This window comes from Fundulus heteroclitus, chromosome 2 (genome assembly GCF_011125445.2).
Source record: "Fundulus heteroclitus isolate FHET01 chromosome 2, MU-UCD_Fhet_4.1, whole genome shotgun sequence".
Classification (NCBI taxonomy): Eukaryota; Metazoa; Chordata; class Actinopteri; order Cyprinodontiformes; family Fundulidae; genus Fundulus; species Fundulus heteroclitus.
In genome coordinates, this window is record NC_046362.1 from 27890964 (window position 1) to 27916073 (window position 25110).

Consider the following 25110-nt stretch of genomic DNA (forward strand, 5'->3'; position numbering starts at 1 on the left):
GTCGCATAACCACGGTTTCTGATAACTGCTTCCTATCTGTGGTACATGGAGTCAGCCAACTTCTGACACAGGTCAACAGGTATTGCAGCCCAGGAAGTGTACTACGTTCCACAATTCCTTTGCATCTCTTGGTTTTGCCTCATGAAGCGCAGTTTTTTATGTCGCCCCACAAGTTTTCGATGGGATTAAGGTCCGGGATTGTGCTGGTCACTCATTACTGAAATTCTGTTTGTCTGCAACCGTGATTTTGCTCGCTTGCTGGTGTGTCTGGGGTCATTGTCTTGTTGAAACACTCATTTCAAGGGCATTTCCTCTTCAGCGTACAGCGACATGACTCCTTCTAGTATTCTGATGTACTCAGACTGATCCATGATCCCTGGTATGCGATAAATAGGACCAACACCAAAGTACAAGAAACATCCCCATATCAGGATTCTTGTTCCATCATGTTTCACCGTCTTCACTGTGTACTGTGGCTTAAATGCAGTGTTTGCAGGACATCTGACTAACTGTCTGTGGCCCTTACACCCAAAAACATCTTACTCCCATCAGTCCACAAAATATTACGCCATTTCAGACCATTTTAGGCCAGTCAATGTGTTTTTTGGAAAATTGTAACCGCTTCAACACAGGTTTTTTTTTTTTTTTACATTTGGACTTTGCGGGGGCTTCTTGCTGGTAGCTTGGCTTCTCATAAACGTCGTCTGATTGTTACAGCACTCACAGGCAATCTTAGGTATTCTTTGATCCTCCCGGAGCTGATCATTGGCTGAGCTTTCACCGTTTCAGATATTCTCCGATCAATTTGAATGGTCGTTTTTCTTCTTCTTCCTCGCCTCTCTGGTTTTGGCTGCCACCTTAAAGCGTTTGATATCATTTTAACTGAACAGCCTATCATTTTCTGCACTTCTTTATAGGGTTTCCCCTCTTTTATTGATTTCTTAATCAAAGAACGCTCTTCTTTTGAACAGTGTCTTGAACGACCCTTTTTACTCTATTTTTCAAGGACAAAGCCAGCATATGCAGTGTCAGTTGCCTTGATCCTTCAATAAGGGCCACCTTTTTGACCCCTGTTTTTCTCACATAATCAATGATCCTCACTAATTGAACTCGGCATTGCCATTTTTTTGAACACGCCCCTGTCAGTCAATGATTCAGTTTCTCAGAATCAGCAGCATGCACGTCATGCCTGCGGGTTTTCTATACCTTTTATTGAACCTTCTGAAAACTTACTTGCAGTGTAGAAGTTTAAATTCTAACAAAAACAGTGATTTATCTTGCTAGTGATATGGAACTCCTATTATTTTGGACACAACTGTATATGTGGGATCACTCCATTGGAGATGTATTTCAGAATGAGGGGCCTTATTAAAAATCCTTGCATATGATTGGATAAATCACTTGTCCGTCATCTTTACTGAAGTCCTACTTCAACCACCCACACTGAAACCAACCTGGGATGCTGACGTTAGGGAAGATGAAGCTCTTGCCGAACTTGGTCGGGAGAAGGGGCGAAAACATCATTTCCACTAACAGAAGCCTTCAAAGCCGTTCTTTGGCATTCTTTTAAATAATTAATATTCGGTAGATTGGACAACATTGGTGAAAAAGCAGCTTCAATGTTACCGCTTGCTTCCTCGCTGCGAGCCGCCATTGTTGTCTGAATCAAAACAGTCACTTCTCTGATAGGTGACAGCTACGAAAATCCCGCCTGGCATTCCTGATTGGCTCGTCCTTTCTATGTGGTATTGAAATCCCTCCCAATGGCAGCGTTTCTAGATGAATGTGTGGAGCCGTGAGGAGCTAGGTGGAACGACATCCATCTGGTGAGAGTCAGGTTATACCTTACCTGTATTTCCGGAAAAATCGTCCACTATACCTTAACAGGGTGCTTTTCCACATACTCATAATTTGTGGAACAAAGCTCACCAGGTGTGTTATTTATCAAAAAGCTTGGTCTTTAAGCTTATAGTTCCAGTGAAGGTCCTAGTGGAGTATGGCATACTGTATGTTTTTGTTTGTGATTTAAGGAGAGAAAAAGCGTTTTTCTGGCATCACTTCCAGACAACTGGTTGTATCCAACGAGTCTTCTGGAGACTTGGTTTCTCTTTGGTGCAGTTCTTTAATAATGAGCTCTGAAGATTTTTCCTACCTCTCAGACTTTCTCCTGCACTGTGCATGGTTGCAAGATAAATACGGGTCCTTGTCAAGTCTAGCAACCAGCGACTGAGAGAAATGAGCCGCTGTATCACATCAGGTTTATACTCAAGGGAATTAGCAAACTACAGATTACTAATTAAAAGTTCTTGATCACATTGCAAAATGAAAGTGTACATTAAATACATTTCAACTTGTATTCATTTTGAGGTATTTTAACACAACCTTGCCATGGATGCCACAAATGCGGCCCACGCTATACTGTTATTTTTGCTACTCGGATTCTGAGCTTCAGTCTGTGTTCTGTTGTTTATTCTCTTGTTTTTGTTTCTTTTGTTTGAGATGATACACTTTCATAGATCCTTTGGGTATTTCCCTGTATCAAAGTCGTTACTTGAACTTGCCTTTTTAATATTTTCTTTTTGGTTTACAATCCATTTCATCACTATCTTCTGTTTAGCCTGGTTTTTTATTTTAAATCTCACTTGCATTTTGAGTTGTTTTTTGACAGAAATATTTGTCTTTATTCCAACCCTTTCACTCAAAAGGAATATGTACATGTTGTTCTGTCTTCTGCTTATTCTAATTTACATATTTTTTTAGAGCTGATTGGTGGGACTCCAAGCCTTAAAATCAACCATGGTTCTGGGACGCTTGTTCTCCAGTTAACAAATGTTGGAGTGAGCGACAGACGATGGCATCGCCTTGACGTGAGGAGCAACAGCAAAGTAGGAGCAGCACATTCTTCCCCACATGAGTGTCACAGTTTAGCTCATTGTGCAAGGAAAATGTCAGATTACAAAGCGGGCTCTGCAGCTCCACTAAAGTGTCAAGAAGCTGGACATTCATCCCCATGTGCAGCTGCGATGACCTCTCTTTTTCTTTCCTACCCAATTTAAAGGAAGTGCGCTTAACTCTGGATCGATGCTCCAGTGCGATAGTCATGGAAGCAGAAGGGGTGGAATCATGGGCGATGACGGAGGATCGCTCATCCTGTGAAATACGAGGGGTCACGCCCAACAGGGACAAGTAAGATCAATATTTAAGTGTGGGGGGAAAAAAATTGTTCTATATTTCAATACTTTATTCTCCATCTCATTGCATGAATGTGAAAGTTAGTATGTTTGAATTCAATAAACAAACAAACACACAATGCCCTTGTATGAATGTATATATCTGTTTATCAATCCCTCTGTTTATCTCTCCATTCAGCCATGCAATTATACAGCACTATAAACCATTAATTAATCATTTGTTGTATAATTTGCATATAATATTTTGCGATCACAAGTAATTTAGAGTAATGTAAAGTTTCCATCCATCCATCCAGCCATCTGTCTGTCTGTCCGTCTATCTATGGTGTTTGCACAGTTTATATTAAAAGTCTGACCCCTGGACAAATCTGAGCAATACTTGTTTTCATATATATGTATAGTTGAAAATTTTGATTAAAAAGAACTGAGAAAGGATCAAACTGGACATGAAGAAACATGTGGGAAGTGTGAATCAATGTAAATGAAACAGATGTGAACTAACTAAACGTTCTAAATATCCAAGTAGTTTGTTTAATAAAAACAAAACAAAAAAAACATGAACCAACAACAGTATTTTCAATGAGCATTTAATTGGACACAAGAAAATGTTTGGCTGCATTTGTGTTGAGTGCATGAGTAGTAACAGCTTGAATAATTCAAGAGAGACTCCCCGGGTTGGAGGGATGTTGTTGGGGGGGGGGGGGGGGGGGGGCTGTGTCTGAAGCCACACAAAACTAATCTATTTGTGTTTAGTTTCTACTCACTATTTCTCCAGCCAGAATCGACGCATGGCCCAGAGGGACAGTGTCCCCTGTAAATGCCCCATATTCTCAGCGGGCAACGGGGGGATTAGAAGCAAAAGCAGCAGCAGCTTACAGTTTGTTTGTTTTTTTTTGGTGGGAGGAGGAGGAAGAAAACTACTAAAAATGATTTGTATTGTTTGCAAGTTTTAATATTGTATTTGGCGGATATTCTGTTTTTTTTATTCTAATTTGTACTGCTGCCTACATTTGTTTACCAAGTGCTGACTGGTTGAAAAGTGCAAACTATGTCATAAAATCTAGGCCTTTTAAGGTTTATTTGGCAACTGGCTTTAAAAGATACCTAGACAGGAAGAGATAAAAGTAAATAAAAACAGAGAAAATGATGTATTTTTGTTTGACAAGTCATTAAAAGCATCGTTAAATTATCACCAGTTAATTTTCATTGGTTCTCACTGGTATATCAGATTATAAATCCGTACTATTCACAAAGCAAAAGTATCTTTATTGTTCTTTGCTGGCATGTGATATCATGTGACCATTTATATTTAGCATCAGAAAGGATTTGTGAGTATATTCTTACAGTTCAAGCCTGGAAAATCATATCTAAAATGCTATTTATGTAAATCCAGGGTTTATTATTTATGAAGATGAAATCAAATGGATACCCTAGCTTTTTTTAGTTTCTCGTGTTCCACATCGTTGTCTCTGGAGGGAAGAAACTGTTGATGATTTCCTGAAATATAATCCTTAAAATGCCAATTAATTTTTGACTTCATATGCTAATAACAGGTTGTGCTTGGGAACTCAGCTTGTTTACTACCACCACGGACTTGGCTTGCCTCTGGATTCATTATTATTGTTTCAGCTTAGCCATGAGTTTAGAAAATTGTCACGGTACACGTGGTATTGTGCAGTGGCTTTATTATTATTATTATTTTGGTTTTTTTTACATCTCGGATTTTACCAAGAGCTGTCTTGATTTTATTTATTTTTTTTAATTAAAAGGCACATATCATTTCTACAAATCTCCCTTGTTGATTGTTTTCAGGCTTGTAGCTGATGATATAAATTTCCATTTCTGAATGAAAAAGTATGCATGAAAAAAGCATAAAAGGGAAAATACCCTTTGGTAAAAGACTCGCTTTTCCAGGCATGCAAGTAAGCCAGTTAATTTAGCAACTATGCTAAAATAGTATGTTTTTCCTTAGAAACTTTGTGCTCACAAACAACTCCCTGAGTTGCCTCAATCATCTGACTGCTGCCTCTGTTGTCTCTGTGGCCTTAGCCATGTTGTGTCCTTGTCCCCTCAGCCTTGGGATTTCCTTTTCCCTGGAATCCAGGATTTTATTTACTTCATATTCCTTGGGTGGGTGAGGAGAAATCCTCACTTTATTCACCTTGTCAATCTCACAAATCTACTACACATATGAATAGGAAGTGGCCACACAACCATTTGATATACTCCCACCATCAAGGTCTTTGTGTCAAGAAAACAATAAATTTTCTGTTTAAAATGCTAATGCACACGTTTAATGGATTCTTTCTTTGCCAATGGACTACCTCTTAATTAAGTTTTAATATGAAATGGTATTTTTTATTCTCTTACAGACGAGGCGTTGGGTATAGATTCATAAATAAGAAGCAGTAGAGGTATTCCTCTGAGGCCGTGCTTTAAATCGCCTTGGCAGAAGAATTATCACTTTGTGCACACAGTTTTGAAAATAGTACAGGTTCTGTATCAAATCTCTTTGTAGGTAGATTTTTTCTGACAAATGTAATTTACCCATCATGCATATTTTCAAAGAGGAAAAGAAGAATAATAAGGTGTCACATTTGTTTTCTGAATATACAGAAGGCGATAACAGCCTCAGCGAGAACAGAAGGAAACTATGAATTTTAACTTTGACAGCTTGTATTACATGTATATGTGTTACAACTGCTTGCAGTCTGTGTTTTATTTCTGCTGCAAGTTTTATTTTGAATTGTAACCTTGAAAACTTTCCCTCAGCATGCATTCTTTGGTTGTTCTTCATTTTCAGGTATCTGAATGTAAGTCATGTTCTGCAGCTTGGAGGAGTCAACGAGAACATATCATATGAATACCCACAGCTGCAACACAAACACTATACTGGATGTATAAGGAACCTGATTGTAGACAGCAAGGTAAAGTAAAAAAATAAAATAAAAAAACTGATTTTAACATGACTGCATGTCTGGATGAATAGGTCGCTTTATAGTACACTTTTTATTTTGTTATTTATTTTACCCATTTGGATGATAGAACCCGCAGTTGATAGAAGACTCTTCTTTCACAAGAATGTAAATGTGACCACAAGGCTATTCACCACTTTCCCTCTCTCTGAATGTGTGTATATATATATATATATATATATATATATATATATATATATATATATATATATATATATATATATATATATATATATATATACATACACACACTGCTATATATATATATATATATATATATATTATATATATATATATATATATATATATATATATATATATATATATACATACACACACGGTTCGTACCAACTGATAAATATGAAGTATTTAGGGCCCAGACCATTGAGTGCCTTGTTGATCAATTACTGGATCTTAATATTTATTCAGTCAGTGCAGTGATTTAAGGATTTTTTTCTACAAATACTGGTGAAAAAAAGAAAGAAAATAACCTAACCTATTGAATTAGAGGCACACTTCTGCTTACATGTTTGCTGAGGCAAAAAGATACTGGAAAAGTTTATAATACTAAGCTTCCATGGGACCTCTAAAGAGGTCTGTCGCTAAAAGTTATTAAAATTGTGTTATTTCCAATTACATTATTGAATAGAGATGTCTATTTTGAAAAGAGTGATGACAATGTCCCCATTTATTGGGTCAGTGAATGGTTTTAGCGCAGGAATGGATGAGAGTCAAATAGTGTAGCCTTTACATTCATAAGAACTTCAAAGCATCCTTGCTTTTACATTCAGATTTTAATACGTGCAGAAACCAAACATCTGCATGTACATTGCAAAAAGAGACATAATCATTTCTTCCCACCTGCTGACAGAAAAATCAGACTGAACTTTCCCTGTCTGAAACCAGTTAGATTATAAAAAGCAATCATATTTGCAAAATGCCTTAATAATGAGAGTAGGATTTTTTTAAGCAATGTTTTATGTTATTTTCTGCTTGTTTGTTTCTAGAAGTAGAAGAAGAATGGAATAAAAGATCATTTCCGTTAAGAATTTAGGAAAGCTCAGATCGTGATGCCATATCCTCGTATGTTTCGTAGATTTTTAGTTGCAACATCCGAGCTAAATGGAGGCACACCTTTGAATTTACTTGAAGGCAATGCCTTAAACACGCTGCTTCCTTCCTTGACGACATGGGAGAATCAGAAGATAAATCAGTCAAGCCATCAGTGGGAGAACTATGGACCGCCTCAAGTTTAGTTTTCAGACGCCAGAAGGTGCCACCTTAATCTGCTCCAGCAATTATATACAAGTATAAACACTGTAGTAATGTCTAAAATGTCTTCCAGAGATTAGCGTGTTTTGGTGCAAAGTTTGTTTACAAAGTTCAGAAAAAAATCAAAAAATCTTGTAAAGATGCAGGTTGAAAGTGTCATTAACTACAGTGAAACAAGCCACCATTCCTAACGACACATAAAAAAATAACACATTACAGCTGGTGAAAAAGACCTTAATTTTTGTAAGACAGGTCCTTTAGTCTGGTAGAACAAGGATTCTAGTGCTTAGCTGTACAATTTTAGGAAAAGGGGAGAAGCTTTCCCGCCTGAGATCATCATTCTAACTTTCAAAAATGTAGGCAGCACCATCATGGTCTGGTGGGTGATTTGCCTCGGTAGGGACTGGCACACTTCACGAAATAGACACAGGACCCAGGGGAAAGAATATTATTTGGAGATGTTGAAGCGACATCCCAAGACATAGGCCAGTCAGTTAAAGTTTTGTCACAAATGGGTCTTAAATGGGAACTTAAATTGTCATCAAAAAGTCAATTTCACTCCCATTTTAAGAAAATATGTGGGAAGAGCAGAAAAGAATTGTTGGCCATGACACCCCCAAACCTGACTCAAATATTGTGTGAAATCTTCTAAATTTAAGAAACTTAACAAAGCTTTTAATATTTTTTATTTTTTAGAAAAACGTCCAGTTCATAATGGTGGCATGTAGCAAGCAGAAATAATATATTGTAATCTTAACTCATCTAAAACAGAAGAATAATTAAAATAATTTAATGTCAGGGGGTGAGGGGGAAAAAAATTTCCTTTTATGCAATGTATTCAAACATGTCTTCAAATTAACATGTATTTGACATGAAACAAATTGCAGTATCGAAAAACAAACATGAAGCACCTTAATTAATAATAATAATAATAAAAAACTGCATCAAGGTTACCACACAGCGGTTAAAAGCCCAACACACATCAATACGATCAGCCAGGCTCATAATTAACAGCACATGCAGTATCCAAACACACACATTTGCCTTTGCTTCTATATGTTCATGAGAATACTGCATTGATATAATTCATTCTCTGACCTCACACTGTTTTGGCCATTAGGACGATTACAGCAGAGTCACGGAGGTAAATACTTACGGGCACCACAATCTGATGCCCACCTTTTTAAAAGAAAGACGATTGACCCCATCCTGACAGAAAAAACAGACACATGTACTCACTCAGACGTCTCTGTCTCCAAGCTGTGCATAACCTTCCCCTCCATCAAATGCTGAACGTGCCAAAACAGTCGGTTCTACCCCCCAACAGATACAGCCGGAGGTCTGTTTTCTTCTTGGCTCTCTTCTTTCTCACTCTCACCTGAAAAGCTCCAGACCCGCACGCTGCTAATACGTCCACTTCTTCGGAGATGATCACGGTTTCTGATGATCGGCCAGCTCCGTTTGACCAGCAGCATCTCGCTGCCCTATTCCCTTTTTTGATTCAGATGAAGGCTGAAGGAGCGTATTTAGTTTTCACACGTTGCCGCTGCAGTTTGGCCCCGAGGACCACGCTGTTTTTATTCAGACATTCTTCCACCTTTTCGCCTGTCGTAATGTTCCATTTTTCCAGAGTCTTTTTCTTTTTTTATCAAATAGTGAAATGATTTAGTTAAGACGGATCTATAAGATATATTAATGGCAAACTGCTCTTTGTTAATTCACCTTCACATTTCTCTCTGCTGCTCTTCTAGAACCCAAGGACAGAACCACAGTTTCCTTTTTAACTTCATCATTTTCTCTCTTTGCCCTGCTCCTCTTCCTCTCATTCCGTCTAGTTGTATGACCTTGGTTCCCCCGCTGAATCCGCCAGCACTTCGCCGGGCTGCAGTCTTATTGATAACCACTGCGCCGACGTGGAGCAGCTTCCCTCCTGTGGCAAGCGGGGCAGCTGTCACGGGGAGTGGGGCTCTTTCAGCTGCCTGTGTGAAAAAGGCTTTACAGGCCCGCATTGTGATCAAGGTAGGCCTGTAGAGTTGCCTTTAAATGACCATGACGTTTTCAGTCTGAACCTCGCGAGGTGTGCAGACCCCAAATAGAAAACTTGCTGGTGTGGGAAGATAACCCCGTCTTACATAAAGCGCTTTTTTTTTTTTTTTTGCACAGCCACACACTCTCACTGTAATTCCCTCATGTATTTCCCATGTGACAGCTGAATTAATTGAACAAGCCTTTTGTGCTTTTTTTTTTTTTTTTTTTTTTTTGTTGATTGACAAGCCACTCCAGAGTTTTCCTTCGACGGCCGGAGCCACGTTCAGCTGCAGCTCCTGTGGTCTCTGCCTGCGAGGCGCACCAGAGTCCAGGTCGGCGTCCGGACTCGTGCTCTAACAGGGGTCCTCCTCAGCCTGCTGTCCCAGGAGCAGAGCGAATACCTGCGTTTAGAGGTGAGTCACGGCCGGTCACTCGCCTCCACCTTGACAGCTGCCATTGTCTTGTTTGTGAGCCTTAAATTAGGCCCTGGAAATGATTGCTGCAGATGCTTGTCAGGCTGTGAGTGAGTAATATCAGGGTTGGAGACGTATGGGTGGATACTGAGGGGGCTGGTGACTGACATCTGTATGTTCCTAACTGGCTCTTTGGCTAGATCCGCAGAGTGCCTTTTTGGAAAGTGTTTGATTAAGAATAATAGGCCTTCCTTATTCAAGGTTATTTCTGTTTCAGGTTAAAGTTTCATATCCACTTTAATATGGCAGGAGAGTCAGCGGGCCTTGCGGTAAATGGAAGGTCAAAATCTTGAGTCGAGCACTTCAGAGTTCTTCTGACACAGCTATAATCGAGAAGTGTGCGCAACGTCTGTGCAGTATGTCACTCCACAAACAAAAAAAGAAAACAGTTCCTTACAATAACATTCACAAATAGACTTTTTTCATATTTTGTCACGATCCAACCACAACATTCTTTGTCTTTTATGTGGGTTCTATCCGACGGACAAGAACAAAGTTGAGCATAATGGTAAAATTGAATGAAAAAGTTTTTTTTTTGATTGTTTTTTTACAAATAGAAAATGATTGCATGCATCTGTATTGAGCTCTTTCTCAATTCCTTTCAATTCAGTTCAGTTTTTTAGTACAGTGCCAATTAGGGGTGGGTATTGCCAAAGAAGTCACGATTCGATTCGATTCGAATCACGATTCACATGCCACGATCCGATTCTATCACGATGCATCACGATACTTGAATTATTGCGATGTATTGCGATACATTGTGATATTTTCACTGAACACTGTTAGAAAAAATTACAGCCATTACCAGTGGCTGACTGGCTGTGTATGATCTGGATAGTGTCTTCAATTGATACATAACTGAAAGAAACTGAATTTATACATAGCTGTATTTATTGAAACGACTTTTGGAGGTATTGCCATGAAAACAAATATTACTATTACTGGAGTGGACACACTGACAAAAAGTGCTTAGGATTTATAAAACTTAAAATAACAAAATGAGGATAATCAGTGCCGTTTACATGGCTTCAGTGGTCCTTTAAACCAATGAAGTTGTATTCCACTTGTTTTTGGCTGATGTTCGCCAACCACTAATGCAATTTTATTTATTCATTTTTTTATAATCGATACTTGGCGTCAAGAATCGATGCAGTAGATCGCAAAAATTAGAATCGCGATGCATCGTCATGGCGATTATTTTGCACACCCCTAGTGCCAATGCACAACAAAAGTCATCTCAAGACACCTTAAAAAAGTCCTCCTGGATTATGTTCAGTGTCCAACTGCCCTCAGTATCCCCCTGATTACTAAACAGTGCCCAGTTCAGCTGTTAAGATAATATTTAGCAATGAGCATCATTAGGACCAAGTAGCACACCAGACGGGTGAAGGACAAAGTCCCGGGATAGGTTTAGGGTTTGGTTATAAAACAATACCTTAATATTTAAACATTTAGTGGCGTGCTGCTCACTTCATCGTCCCAAAACGGAAAGCCCGCGGCGCAGCTTTAAGCCCATCAAGACATAGCCGTGTACCGAAAATGACAAGCCGGGCATAGAGAGGATTAGAGAAGCAGCCAGGAGGCCTGTGGAAAATTTGGAGAGGCTAAAAAGATTCATACCTCAGCTGCGTAAATCTTTCGGCGAGAAAACTATTAGATGTGCATTCCACAAATCTGGCCTTGACGCAAGAGTGGCAGGAAGAGATCATTTGCAAGAACGGCATAAGATGCTGCAAGCCGTGTAGGGGACACAGCAGACATGAAGGAAAGAGCGCCAAGATTGAACTTTTTCTCTTACATGCAATGACGTGTTTGTATAAGAAAACTAATACTGCACATCCCCGTGATATGTTCGTTTTTTCTTTCAAGGGAAAGTTGGTCCACGCTAAGGGGAAAATGTATGGAGCGAAATATTGAGTGACCCTGGAAGAAAACCTATCAGAGTTTCCAGAAGACTTGAAGCTGGGGTTCTCCTTCCAGCAGGACAAGAACCTGGAATAAATTTCATCTATTAAGGGGCACGGATAAAGTGGGAATGTGCCCTGGGCCCTAACAGGGGCCATTTGGTTTTAGTTTTCCTTCACATTACTTGTTTTGCTCTAGCACAGCTTCTAAAATTCTAATATTGAAAGCAGAAAAGGGATTTTAGGAAAAGCAGCACTGTAAAAACGGTTTTAAAGCCAGTCAACTGGTCAACATGGAAATGCAATAGGTGGATCTGCAAACTGGGAAAAAAAAGAGATAAAAGGAGACAAACAGAAGAGGATTCTGCTTTGGGGTATCAGATTCCTTCCACGTTATGATGGTTTAAGGTCCATTCTGAGATATAATTTAGGGTCATTGGGCAATTTGTGCTGGAAGTCCATACTCATCATAATCTATTCTGCTTAGATTAATTCATATTGGTCTATTAGAAGGGTTCAGTCAAAGTTCAGGCTTAATTATGACTGAAAATAATCCTCTTCTGACACTCCTCACCTTATCTCTCAAGAATATCAGTTTGTAGATGTGCAAACCTGGTAAGAAGCGCACCATAAATTACTTCAAGCTGCAATTGCAGTGAATGATATTGCAGCTAAACGCAAATATATACCGATATGTGTACAGATGTATAAAAAGTTTTGAAATCCGTGCGTTTTATTCCTGCCTGCTTTACTGTTGAGCTCTGCCTCGTGTCGGGCCATCATATAAAATCCAAAGTTGTGGCTGACGTTGGATTAAATGCGGGGAAAAGTCCCAGAGGCATGAACACTTTTGTAAGGCCCTGAAATCTTCACGTGCTTTACCACATGCGGTTGATGCACACGGTGTACTTCACTTCGCCAGAACCGAAGCACGCGTCTGCTCCCTGACACATTCCTGCGTGTTTATGATGGCGGGCGCTCCATGTCAGAGGATTTCATCTCACCAGCTGACAGGCCGACGGGGCACAGCACCTGGAAGTAACCGACTCTGGGAGGACTGTCACTCACAGGTCACCTGTCTGCACCGAAACCGTTTCCTGTTATTGGGGATTTTACGCCACCGGTCTGCCATTATAAAACCTCTGGTATCTGCGCTGGCGCTTCTTTGTCAGACAGCACGCTTTAAAGCGCCGTGCCTTGTTGTTCTTTTAGTTGTTATACTTCATGAAGAAAAAAAAAAACAACAAAAAAAAAACAATGCGGTCCCCTTCCCTTGTTGCGGTCCCACTGTGACAGGGGGAGGAAAAGGCTGTTGGCTTTAATGTGTGGTACGAGGGCTGTGAGGCTTTTCTGTGAAACCCTCACTGGAACTGAATTGCTGAGCTGTATAAAGCATCTGATGTCTGTCTGCAGCAAACGCGCTGAAACACTTCCAGCCTCGTCGTCCCAAAACACACAGAAACACTTGAACACAACCCTACTGTGCTTTCTGACAAAACCCTCTAATTTAAAGGGCTGACTTTTTGCCCCGCCCGCCCCCTTTTTTTTTATTTAACCTATGGGTAGATATGGAATTGAGTGCACACTGACTGAATGCATACTCCTCTTAAACAGAGGTTACCGGGGACACGCTGGGTAGAAACTGCATTCAGCTCTCAAAGGAGTATGGCCTCTCTGCAAAGAAATCATTTACCCAGTGCACACTGCGAAGAGGTTTTCAGAGGGTGTCTGGAATATACTGCACAAGTAACTTCTGAAAAGAGTGAAAATCAGAGCTTTGACATAGTTCAGACTTCCAAAAAAAAAAATATGCTTCAAAAATATTTTGAGGAGGGATGATTGCATATGACTCGAGGGATTCTGCAGAAAGTTTATGAAATCAAATGTACCTGAGTATTGATTAAGCTTTTTTACAACATTTTTGCTTTGCACTAGAGGCAAGATGAGGCAACGGGGAAGGCACATTGAGCTCAGACCTTTTATAAGTGAGTGTGTTTATGTGTGACCAGCAGGGATAGCACATTGAAGGTGCTCCTGCTGAGGGAGCAATAGTTAAAGCATGCCAGGCTGACTGTGAATTATCTAGACCTAGTGTTTCCAATTAAGCCCAGGACATGTACAAGCTGCAGTTATGGGAAGCCTCGCATTGGGTTGTCCATTGTGTTCACTCATCCCTAACTGCTGAAGATAATTGTTGTTTCATGTATACCTTGCCTTCGGGATGACTTTGCCATGCAGTGATGTGTGGAGCATCCTGGCACAGCATCATTGCTGCAAAATTGCCGAATTAATTCTTACCGCCGGAATTTTCCTCCCACTTTTCTGCCCGGTTTTACAGCAGACAGGCTTGTATGGGTGCTTAGATTTCACAAGTCTTGCCTTTCTCACCCTTAGCTGCCTTTTCCTCACCTTGGGAGCTGGCCTACTTCTTATAATGTTGTTAAGCTCAAGAGCTGTTTTTTTTTTTTTTTTTTTTTTTTTTTTGCACATCAACAGAGCACAATATGGCAGAAATCCAGCTCTGTCAGATTGTCAGTCTGCTTCATGGCACCTCATTTTGCAATTTTACTCCTGAGTCCTGAAATCTACACTAAGAGGAACGATGTTGTTGCAGCAGCTGACAAAACTGAGCAGCTTGCTTTGCAGTGGTACAAAAGCACCCCACTGTAGAGTTACGATACCTTGAACCCAGAGCCAATCTTGAATATCAGATTCAAACTTTTCTGTTTGAATGTGAGAATTAAGTAAGCATTATTGTGTTTTTTTAGATCATCCGTGGTCTGCTGGTGGTTTCCTACAACCTGGGAGACGGAGACTACAACGTCTCACTGCCGTACCATCGGCTGGATGACGGGGAGTGGCATGAGGTGGAGCTGGATCGGTACGGGAGAGAGTTCACCCTCAGGCTGGATGGAGGTGGGGGGCGACTTGAAGTCACCGCCTCACCCGGCCAAAGTCAGGAGATCATTATTGACCCCTCTGTGGTGATGCTTGGGAACTCTTTTCCATCGGGACACAACCGCAGCTTCCTTGGTAGGTGCCTGAACAAATCCACAAGAATTTTTTTTGTTGCTTCAAACAAACAGTATTTTCCCCGCTTTGGATTAAATCACCTTTAGTCACAGTGCTTTAAGTCCTTTGTAATTATTCAACAAAATTGGCGTACTTTTGTTTTGTAAAGTGTCGCATTAAAACATTAAAGTTCTGTTTTTTTTTTTTTTTTTTAAAGTTTTCTCATTCAAAGTTGATCGCGTGTTGAAATATTTAAGTGTGAGCCTGAGGAATGCGAAAAGTCTGAATTTTAGCGTTACTGAATATTCTCAGCCTCTGCTGCAGAAAAATGCCCCACAGAATGATGCTGCCATCACCGTGGAAGACTGTAGGCCGGCATCATTTAAGTGAATAAAAAAATTTGACCCGAAAGTTACATTTATATCTAATTAGATCCAACGGTCTCAAAAGTCATTGTCCTCCTTTTGGATATTCACAGGAGGCTGCGATATGCTTTTTAGCAGGGAAGACAGTCTCAAAAATAGACTAAAAATAAGAAAACGGCTCTCCCGGCTGAACATACAGTTGATTTGACACTTAAACGTACCCCTACCTAGAGCCTGTGTATTACACAATTTGTCCAAATGTGTTTTGAAGCCTTAGTTTATAACCGATAAGCAGAGAATGTCAGTGGCACTAATTTGCATTTACATGATGCGGAAGACCTCACGCTTTCCACGGAGTGAGTAAACTAACCAGTAGAAGAAAAAAAAAAAAACAACCAGAGAAAAAAATTCATGCTGAGAGCGTAGCCCCGGGCTATTTGTATGTTTGGCAGTGCGAGAGCATCGGTCGGCAGGTGTGTCAGCGAGTCTGTGGGCGTCAGTGCATGTATGCCTGCATATTCCATTTTACACCCCCGCTGTTGTGTAAATGTGTGTCCGTAAAAGATTTTGCCCCCAGGACTCGTGTCTCCCTCCTCTTATTTTCCTCTCTCCTCGCCAGGCTGTTTGCGTGATGTGAGGTTTAACGGCCGCCCCGTCCCCCTGGATCAGGACCAGCACTCGGAAGGACTTCAGGTGCTGGTCGCTTCGCAAGGCGTCTCTGTCGGCTGCTACTCAGACGCCTGCAGAAAGCATCACTGCGCCCCTCCCCTGGTCTGCGTGGACCTCTGGAGACAGCACGACTGCAGGTGCTGTAAATATGGGGGAATAAACAACCAAACACTTTAAAACGGCCTTAACGTGTGCAGTCACGCTCGGCACATATTTACGAGAACGTCTCCAAAAACAAAGGATTACCGTGCTCACGGTGAAGTTGGAAATGCCAGAAGTCCGTTTGCAGTTTTTTGAAAAGTAAAATTCTGTCTGCCTGTCTGTCCATCCAGCTATCTGACCTATTCCATCTATTTATCTTTTCTATCTATCCAGTCTAAATGATGGGAACCAGCTAAAAGGTGACGCTGATATTAATACTCAAAGGAAATGTAAAAGGTCATTTGCACCTTCGGAGTAACTTCAAACGACTTGCAAATTATACCAAAATTTAGCTTAATGTGATCTTCAACAGAGCCATGAATCAGCAAGCAAAATGCCAAAATGTCCCTTGAAATGTGACAAATTAATACATATAAACTGGCCATCATAATGAGGAATTAATCATTTTGGGAAGGAAACGCGAAGGATGTGCTTAGAATGTGTACAACTACCATCATTTAAGGTCTTTGTTAATATAGTTAGGTACAACCATTGGATCAGCAACACCGATAATAGGAAATGGATAAATAACTTAAAATTGGTTTCAGTGTATCCTATTTATTTATTTTTTATTATTGTTCCAAGAAACAGATAAGCCAGACAAACTGGTTTATTTCATGTGTTATTGTTCATCCACTTCATTCCAAATAAAAATAGATTTAATCCAATAATTTCCAAAATGATTGGTTAGTTTTCAAACCCAATACAGTCCAAATCGACCAAGTTATGGTGGAATACAAACAGATATAGTTGATCATATAATGTCAAGCAGAAGGAATGGGTTTCCAGCATGAGGCTATAACTTTTGAAAAGTTTAGGTTTCAATATTGCAAACATTGTCCATCGAACCATTCGTGTGGTTTAAAGTCAATTTAATAGCATTCCAGACAATGTGCTGGAGTGAAAGGAGGTTTCTCTGACATCACAGGGCATAGATGGATGCAGCACTAACCCTCCCCAACCTGTTGCTGTACACTGCCGGCCTGTTGTAGTCAGCACGACTACAGAGAGAGCTCAGGATAACTCGCTCTAAATATGAGTTTTTATCAAAAAGCAAACGTTTTTGAGTTTTATCTGCTGAGTGGTCAGGGTGTATGCCTCACAGAGGAGCCTGATAACTTAAAGCTTGGTCCATTAGTCGCCTCTTTGAATATTCAGGAACTTTTAACAAGTGAGATTAAAGTGCTCTTTGGAGAAGTATTTTTATAGTGTTACAATTAAAAGCCCAAAAGTACTTAAACGAAGCAAAAAAAGATGCTAAAAACCAAAAAGGCACAACACATTAAAACATCCAAGTGGTTCTAATGACAAAAAGAAAATATAAAACATATAAAAAATGCCTTGTGTGAGCTTAAAATCAGTCCATGGAACTAACAACAACTTCAAATTATTTCAAACTACAACAGGAGATATGAAGCCCTAGGATCTTATGTCAGAGTTATAACCAAGGGCAGAACTCCATAGGGCTTTAAAAGTGAGGGTTGAGATTATAAAACATATTCTAAGATATATTGGCAACCAGTGCAAGGAGACTAAAATGGGTGTAAATCTGGCTTCTTTTTAGTTTCTTACCTGGCAGCTGCATCAAGTGTGTTAGTGTGAATGATCATTTTAAACTGAGTTCTCAGAAGAGACTTCAAAGCTTAGAGATGTCCCTCAGTTGGAAGAACCGCTTCTTTATTAGTTCTCAACTGATGCTCTACGGATGTAACGGAGTGAGAAAGGAACACCAATGTTTTTAAGGGTTGGCTAATTGTACAATGTCACTGATCAGGGACAATAATGAGGCCTTCAGTCTTTTCTGAATTAAACTCATTAAAACAATTTGATGCTGGCTAGGCGTTTTATTAAAGATGAGAGTTTACGTTATTCATCGGATTTCATTGGGATTAAATCGGCAATACACTGAATATCCCCATTATAAAGAAGAAAAACGTGAGAAATGTTCAAAAAAGTCACGGGAGTAGAGTGTATTAGATAGAATGAAAATAATAATATTATATTCTTCTTATTATATAATAAGAAGAATATAATAAGTTCCAGAACTGAACCCTGCGGTATCCTCAATGCCTACCGTTCACATTCATGATTAATGTTGTTTGTAAAAGTGCTGTCATTTCTGCCAAAGAGGTCCATGCAGAGAACTTAAAAAGCCTCTATGTCCCAGGTTAAATCGGTACATTTTTGTGAGGTAGGGGGAAAAAATGTTACGAGCTTCTTTTAGAAAATGTCCATCTGCAATGTGATCTATACCTCATATCATTTCACTCAAAACAAACAAATATTTTACACGCCCTTAAACTAAACTTTGTTAAGACCCAGTTTGATTCGTTTTCAACATTCAGTCTCTGGTACACACATGGCATCCGTTGTAGTAAATTTGATTGACCTGTGATGGTGTCCATGTAGCGTTTATTTATTCATTTTTTACTAATATGCATGTTTTACCTCATTTACATCCTTTAACTACAGCCATAGTTTGTAAACAGGTTACAGAGGATCAAAATAGGGAAGAGAAGTCATGGTGAGTGGAACGCTGAAGGACCTCCAGGAACTTTATGTTGGCGCTGGCTGTGTTCTCTATGGCTGTGTTCACACTGCAGGGGAACGCGACCCAAATCTCATCTTTTTGCCCAAAAGCGACCCATATCCGTCGTTTTCATGGCAGTGTGAATGGCCTGCTTCTGATTTTTTTCACCTCCCCACCCACCCCCCAAAAAAATAAAATCTGATTTGTGCCACTTCCCTACGTGGAACTAATTCGGCTAGGTATCGGATATCTTTCAAAATATCTGCAGTCTTAGCGCTCATGTCGCATTTTACCTGTTTCTTAGGTTGCTCTCCTGTCTCCCACTTCACATCCACACAGCAGCAGCAGCAGCAGTTAGCGCTCCTTAAAAGATCCCTGTTAACAGCTGTGCTGCTTTCTTCTTACTTTACTTCATCTTGCTACGATGCGGTCTTAATATTGTCAGCTCCCATTGCTCACAGCTTTATATTAATGACAAGGAGAGATGCCGGCCCAACTCATTTGTATCGCATTTTGTTTATATTTTTGGGTTTTTTTCCCATAAAACTTTATCTAACACTTCTAGAAACAATTACATCCACCATTACTTCTGTAAACAGCGTGCTGCTGTGTGACGTCTCTTTGTGCGCTTGCGGGTTGCCTTGCGGTCAGACAGCAGCATAATGGCGGTTGCATTTAATAGTAGCATGAACGGCCACCCCCCCCCCCCCCCCCCTCCCCCCAAAAAAATCTGAATTCAGCAAAAAAATCAGAATTAATCATGGAGTCCTGAAATGTGAAGGCCTATGTGAGAATGCTCTCATTTATTCCCAAAAGTCTTTATACTGGAGCAGAGTTGATTGCTCTAAAACGACTTCCACTCTGGAAATCTCTGAAAATCTTGTGGAAAAATGTCTCACGCTCTGATGGAGCCAGGTTTCAAAAGACGGGTTTGCCACCAAACCTATTGGGTATGTGACCAAAAGAATGTTCCCAGTGAACGTGGTGGTGGCAGTGTCATGCTTTGGGGTTACTTCAGATGAAATGAAACTTTTTGTCAGTGTTGGGATGATCACCATAAGTGCTGAATATCTGTCAGCTTTGACATAATTCAGGCCAAAGAGGACGGGATAAATCGAGCAGAAAATCCGGAGGCTGCCCTTAAGAGCCTGTGGAAACAGAGATGTCCTCACACTCCGATAGGCTTTAAAAAGCTTTATCGAGGTAGAGTGGGCAAATATTGCCAAGTGAAAACGCAACATGCTGACACATTTCTACCTAAGAAGACTGAATGCTTAAATCGAATCAGAAGGTATTAGTTTTACTGTTTTACCTGAATATGTAGATTTTTATACTAACTGTACTTTCAGAAACATTCGAGCAATTCTTTAATACAAGATTGAGCTTGACATTATGTGCAGGTTGAGGAAAATAAATTTGATTCTGGATTTAACAGGGAGCAACTAAAGAGAGACAAGAACTGGAGAAATACAAATAAGTGTCCTTTTAACAATTGGCATGGACCATTTTTTCGTTGTCAAGATAAATAAATTGTTGCCAATATTTCACAGGTTTAAACAGGATGTCTGAGAAACATGTGTCTTTAAAGACATGTCTTTGTGTCAAAGCCATTACATATGTTGTTTCGGATTAAATCAGATTAAAACAACTCTTCTAATGTGCTCCAGTCCAAAGTCGACAATCTTGAATTTAATAGCAGAAAATTAAAAGTCATGGAGCGACTGTTTATTCAAGACTTGCATGTAAATAAATAATAAATAAGCAAACGTACATAAATGAATACAGATAAAGCCGGTTTTGCATCACAAAGTGTGATAATTGTGTGAATCTTTAACCGTTTCTTGATGCAGTAGTGTCCAACAGATGGCAACGAGGTCGAGTGCATCAGTTGTACGCTGCATATCAAATAACGAGTTCGACTTGAGAGAATAGCACATACCAGCAGCGATTGTAAGGGTTTTTGGCTGGCACTTTAAACCGAGCAGGATTACTAAGTCTCTTTGCTGTGATTTCAGCCCTCCAAACCAGTGGGGAATTTAGCCATCCAGATCCTGTGATTGCATTAAATTCTCAGGACACAAACCACTCACAGAAGCAGGGGGCAAGGATGAATGATATTCAGGGCATGGTTTGTACAAACATGCAGGGGGACTTCTACTGCACAGCCAATCTTAGCTTCTCAGTTCCCTTTCTTGTTTCCTTTTTTTTCCCCCATTTTCAGTCAACATTCTGTAACCTTCAAAGAACATATCTTGAATCTGATATAAGAGGTGTAACTCCTGAGGGATTTTTTTTTTTTTTTTTTACGCCATCAGCTTAGACCTCATAACTCCTGTAAAATTCAATGTTCTTTCTTTTCTTTTTTTATTGTTATTTGACAGCTTCCCCGAGTGTCTCGTGTCTCTGCTTTACAGTTCTTCATCTTCTCTGCACAGGTGCCCTCCGGGCCACATGACCAAAGAGACCTCCTTGGGCAGAGCGTGCATCTACACGCTCTGCGCTAGCCGCCCGTGTCGACACGGCACGTGCGTGGCTCACTCGCCGTCCCGCTACTCGTGCCACTGCAGCGAGGGCTACCGGGGGCGGCACTGCGAGGTGGCGCTCGCCGTGTTCCCCAGCGAGGACGGCAACAGCCTCAGCCTCAGCTCCATGTTTGCCATCAGCATCTGTGTCATGGCCTTCCTAGGTAGCTATGTCGACTATGTCCTCTTCTACATGTGGTAGCCGAACATTGTCATCTTCTGTTTTGATTTCACCTTGTATTGTTTTTTTGTTTCATTGTCAATGTACCATCATGTTATATTTGTTTTTATATGTAAATCAGCTGTTTTATTTGTTCTCCGTTCCGCTGACTCTGTACACAAACGCATATCCTGTTGCTTTATTGATCTCGTGAGTTGTGCCAGGATGTGTTTCTCGATGGGCAGTTGGTGGAAACAGGAAACTAATATCAACACAGGATAGGAGGCGTTGAGAAGAGACGAGACTGGGTGTGCTGATTTGTGATTCATAGGAAAGCTGAAAAGGTCCCTCGGGATTTTGAGAGATTCTTTATATTTTTCCTATATCTCTAGACGTGGCTGTTTACTCCCGCCTCTCGCGTTTCAAGATTTAGAAGCCAGTTTAACTCTGCCTTATTTCCTTATTGGCCAGCTTATTGTATACCTCATCATTCACTCATCTCCTTGTTGTGCACTTTAGTTTTTTTGCAGCTTATGGAGCTTATAGAGCAGGCAGAACAGAACAATGGCACCTTACATTGTCCCCCTTATTGTTTTGGGGTGTTTAAGGCGAACTTTGAATTTAATTTTTAAGGATGAGAGAAATTACAAAGCTGACCACAGATTTACCTGTTGCACAGCTCTATACCTGCACAGGTGTGGTTCAAGGGATGCTATCGTAGGTGTCCATCAATGTGTTTGACGATTTATTACAGTGTCTTGCAAAAATATTCATTCGCCTTTAACATTTCCTAATTTTTTTCAGGTTATAACCAAAAACATGAATGCAGTTTATTTTGATTTGATGTGATAGGCCAACATAAAGTGGTGCACAGTTGTGAAGTGGAACAAAATATACATGGTGGTGAAACATTTGTACAGAGAAAAATCTGAAAAGAGTCAAATGCATTTGTATTCCCCCATTCTTTCCTGATAACGCTAAATAAAATCGAACCAATTACCTTCAGATCTAGTTAGTAAACAGCATCCACCTGTGTAATTTAGTCTCTGATTAGTACCAGGAACACAGCAAATAGGTCAAGAAAAGTTGTTGGAGAATTCTGAAGCAGGGTTAGGATTTAAAATGGTTTCTGAGCTTTGAAAAATCTCACAGAGCACTGTTCCATCCATCATCCAAAATAAATAAATAAAGAGCACGACACGACTGCAAACGTACCAAGACGTGGCCATTGACCCACAATAGCTGGAGGGGTAAGCAGAGCATTAGTCAGAGAACCAACCAAGAGGTCCAACGTTAATCTAGAACCGGTGCAGAGATCCGTAGCTCAAGTGGAAGAATCAGTCGGCGGGACAGCAATCCATTTTATACTGAAACTTCTTTTTGTGTTCTATCTCATTGTATAATTGTGCACTTTTGTAAAGCACTTTGTGACCCTGAATGTCTGTGAAGGGTGCTATATAAATAAACTTTTACTTATTTACTTGCTTTTATGAAAGAGTTGATATTAGAAAGTTATCGTTGAAAGAAAGCCAGGAGAAGCCCTGTTTAAAGTTTGCTACTAGCCGTATACAAGATATCGCAAACACGTGGAAATAGGTGATATGGCCAGATGAGGCTGAAATGGTGTATATAGGATTACATTTAAATCACTATGTGAGGCAGAAAACTATCTTCACACCACCTTGAACACATTATCCAACTAGTGAAACAGTGCAGCATGCTGCAGGTGTGCTTTTCTTCAGCACCGACAGGAAAGCTTGTCAGTGATGATGAGATGGAAGAAAAATGTTAGAAGCTGAAATAAACCAGGCAGAGGTTTGTCGTCCAGCAGGACAATAACCCAAAGCAAACAGTCAGACATTCAATGGTTTAGCTAATACATTTATATATGTGAATGGTCTAGTCAAAGCCCAGACCTAAATCAAAATATGAATCTGCTGCAAAACTGTAAACCGTTCTTTCCTCCGTCCAGTTTAGGTTAAGTTGAGCTATTTTGTGAAGAAAATTGGAAAAAAAAATCAGTCTTTAGATGTACAAAGCTGGAGGAAACATCCCTTAAAAACCTTTAGCTATAACCGCAGTAAAGGCTTGACGTAAAAAAAAAAGGTTTTAGACTCAGAAAGGCTTTTTATTGGTTTAACATTTTGAAAAACTCATCTAAAAATCTCAAGAAAATACACTGAAGTTTGTTTTCTCATCACAAAATGTAAAATGTTTTCAAGTAGAAATTCCTTCGGCAGGTGCCATACATTTGTTTATCATTTGGAAGAGAAAGAAATCAAGCAAAACCTCAAAACAGCTTTGATAGAACGTGGAGTTATAGAATATTTAAGCTATGGGTGTGGGAGTTTGGGTGCCCTCGCCTAAAAAAGTTTTGCTTTGAAGCCTCATTTGATGATCTAAAGCTACACTCTGACACATGAGAGGTCATGAGTTCAGATCCGTAAACGAGAGAGCGGATTCTGACTACTTTGTAGTTTAAGACGAGAATCTTGAAATCAATAATTATAAGATAAGGGTTGTGTGCTCTCTCCTTTGTGCCTGCTGAGAAGTGAGCAGTGGAATTTTAGAGTTATCACTGATGCCTGAGTACATACTGTTATTGAAAGATGGGCAAAGCTTTGCAGGTACAGTAGATTTGAAAGTTCTTTTTTTTTACATAAGTTGTGATGAACAAACCATGTTCAAAGCAGGACCCTAAAAAAGTGAACAATTATGTTGGTTAGGAGTTGTAGATCGCTTTTATTGTGATTTAGTGTTCGCAGTCAAAACTCCAACAAATGGTGAGTTTTGTAGAATTGTTTTCAAATAAATTATTATTGTTTAAAATAGGTATGACCAAATCTGGATATAAGGAGCGTTGAGGTCTCATACTTCATTAAATTAAGTGCTGTGTATTTCCTTTGAAAATTAGCTGTCTTTGAAATTCAGTAAAATAGCATTACATCAGAATTACATATGGCCCACATTAACATTGTAAATGTGTACAACTTAAAGCGGACGTATCGTGCTTCAAATCCTTCCTATTCACATTTAAATCATTCAGCTGAAGAATCAAGAATCTTTATTGTCACCATGTGATACAGTGATTTTGTTTTTCTGGCTCAGGATGTACACAGATAGCATATAACATGCAGACACAATAAGAGATAATATTTCCACACTTTTTTATGTCATCAATTGATTGCACTGACCAACCCACTTCCTGAAAAGCTTCAGGCATGCAAACAGTCTTTAGGGCAGGGGTCGCCAACCTTTTTGAAACCGAGATGGAAAATGTTTATGTAAAATAAACATATTTTTCATGCTTGTTATAGATGTTGTCATTTTGAAATCCATATAAATGCAAGCGTGATTAAACAGGAAGAGTAACGGAATAAAATAAAGTTTTAGATGCAGCTCACTGCCGGGCTGTGCTTTTTTTTTTTAGAACAGGCTCATGGGCACCACATGTGGTCCCCGGGGGGCTACCCCCCCGGGGTGACCCCTGCTTTAGGGTCCTATAAGATTTGTATCTGAGTCCAAAACGTCCCATATTGGTCCCCTTGTGAACGATATGAATGACTGTGTTGTTGCATGAATTAATCACTAAACGCTCCCTCAATGGTACACTCAGGCATTACCAGCAGTTAGGGTTAGGGTTACTTTGTAAGGTTTGTAACAGACCACAAACCCCTCAGCAGGGGGCGATGGCCCATCCAGCTATGAAAAAAAGCTGTTTTTGAGTCTATTAGTTCTTGATTTATTGTTTCTGAAGCATTACTTGATGGAAGTGGGCCAAACAGGTGGTCTATATGAAGTGGAACTG

The 25110-nt window shown here is 39.9% G+C and overlaps 1 protein-coding gene across 1 annotated transcript in view; it reads left to right on the forward strand.

Annotated features, from left to right (window-relative positions):
• The window catches only part of LOC105924376 (neural-cadherin), a 178202-nt gene that overhangs the window by 142979 nt on the left and 10113 nt on the right, over positions 1-25110 (forward strand). The window contains 8 exon segments of the mRNA XM_036152005.1: positions 2761-2885; positions 3059-3186; positions 5995-6118; positions 9274-9457; positions 9713-9879; positions 14612-14876; positions 15840-16026; positions 21056-21306. Coding sequence (XP_036007898.1) covers positions 2761-2885; positions 3059-3186; positions 5995-6118; positions 9274-9457; positions 9713-9879; positions 14612-14876; positions 15840-16026; positions 21056-21306 — 1431 coding nt within the window.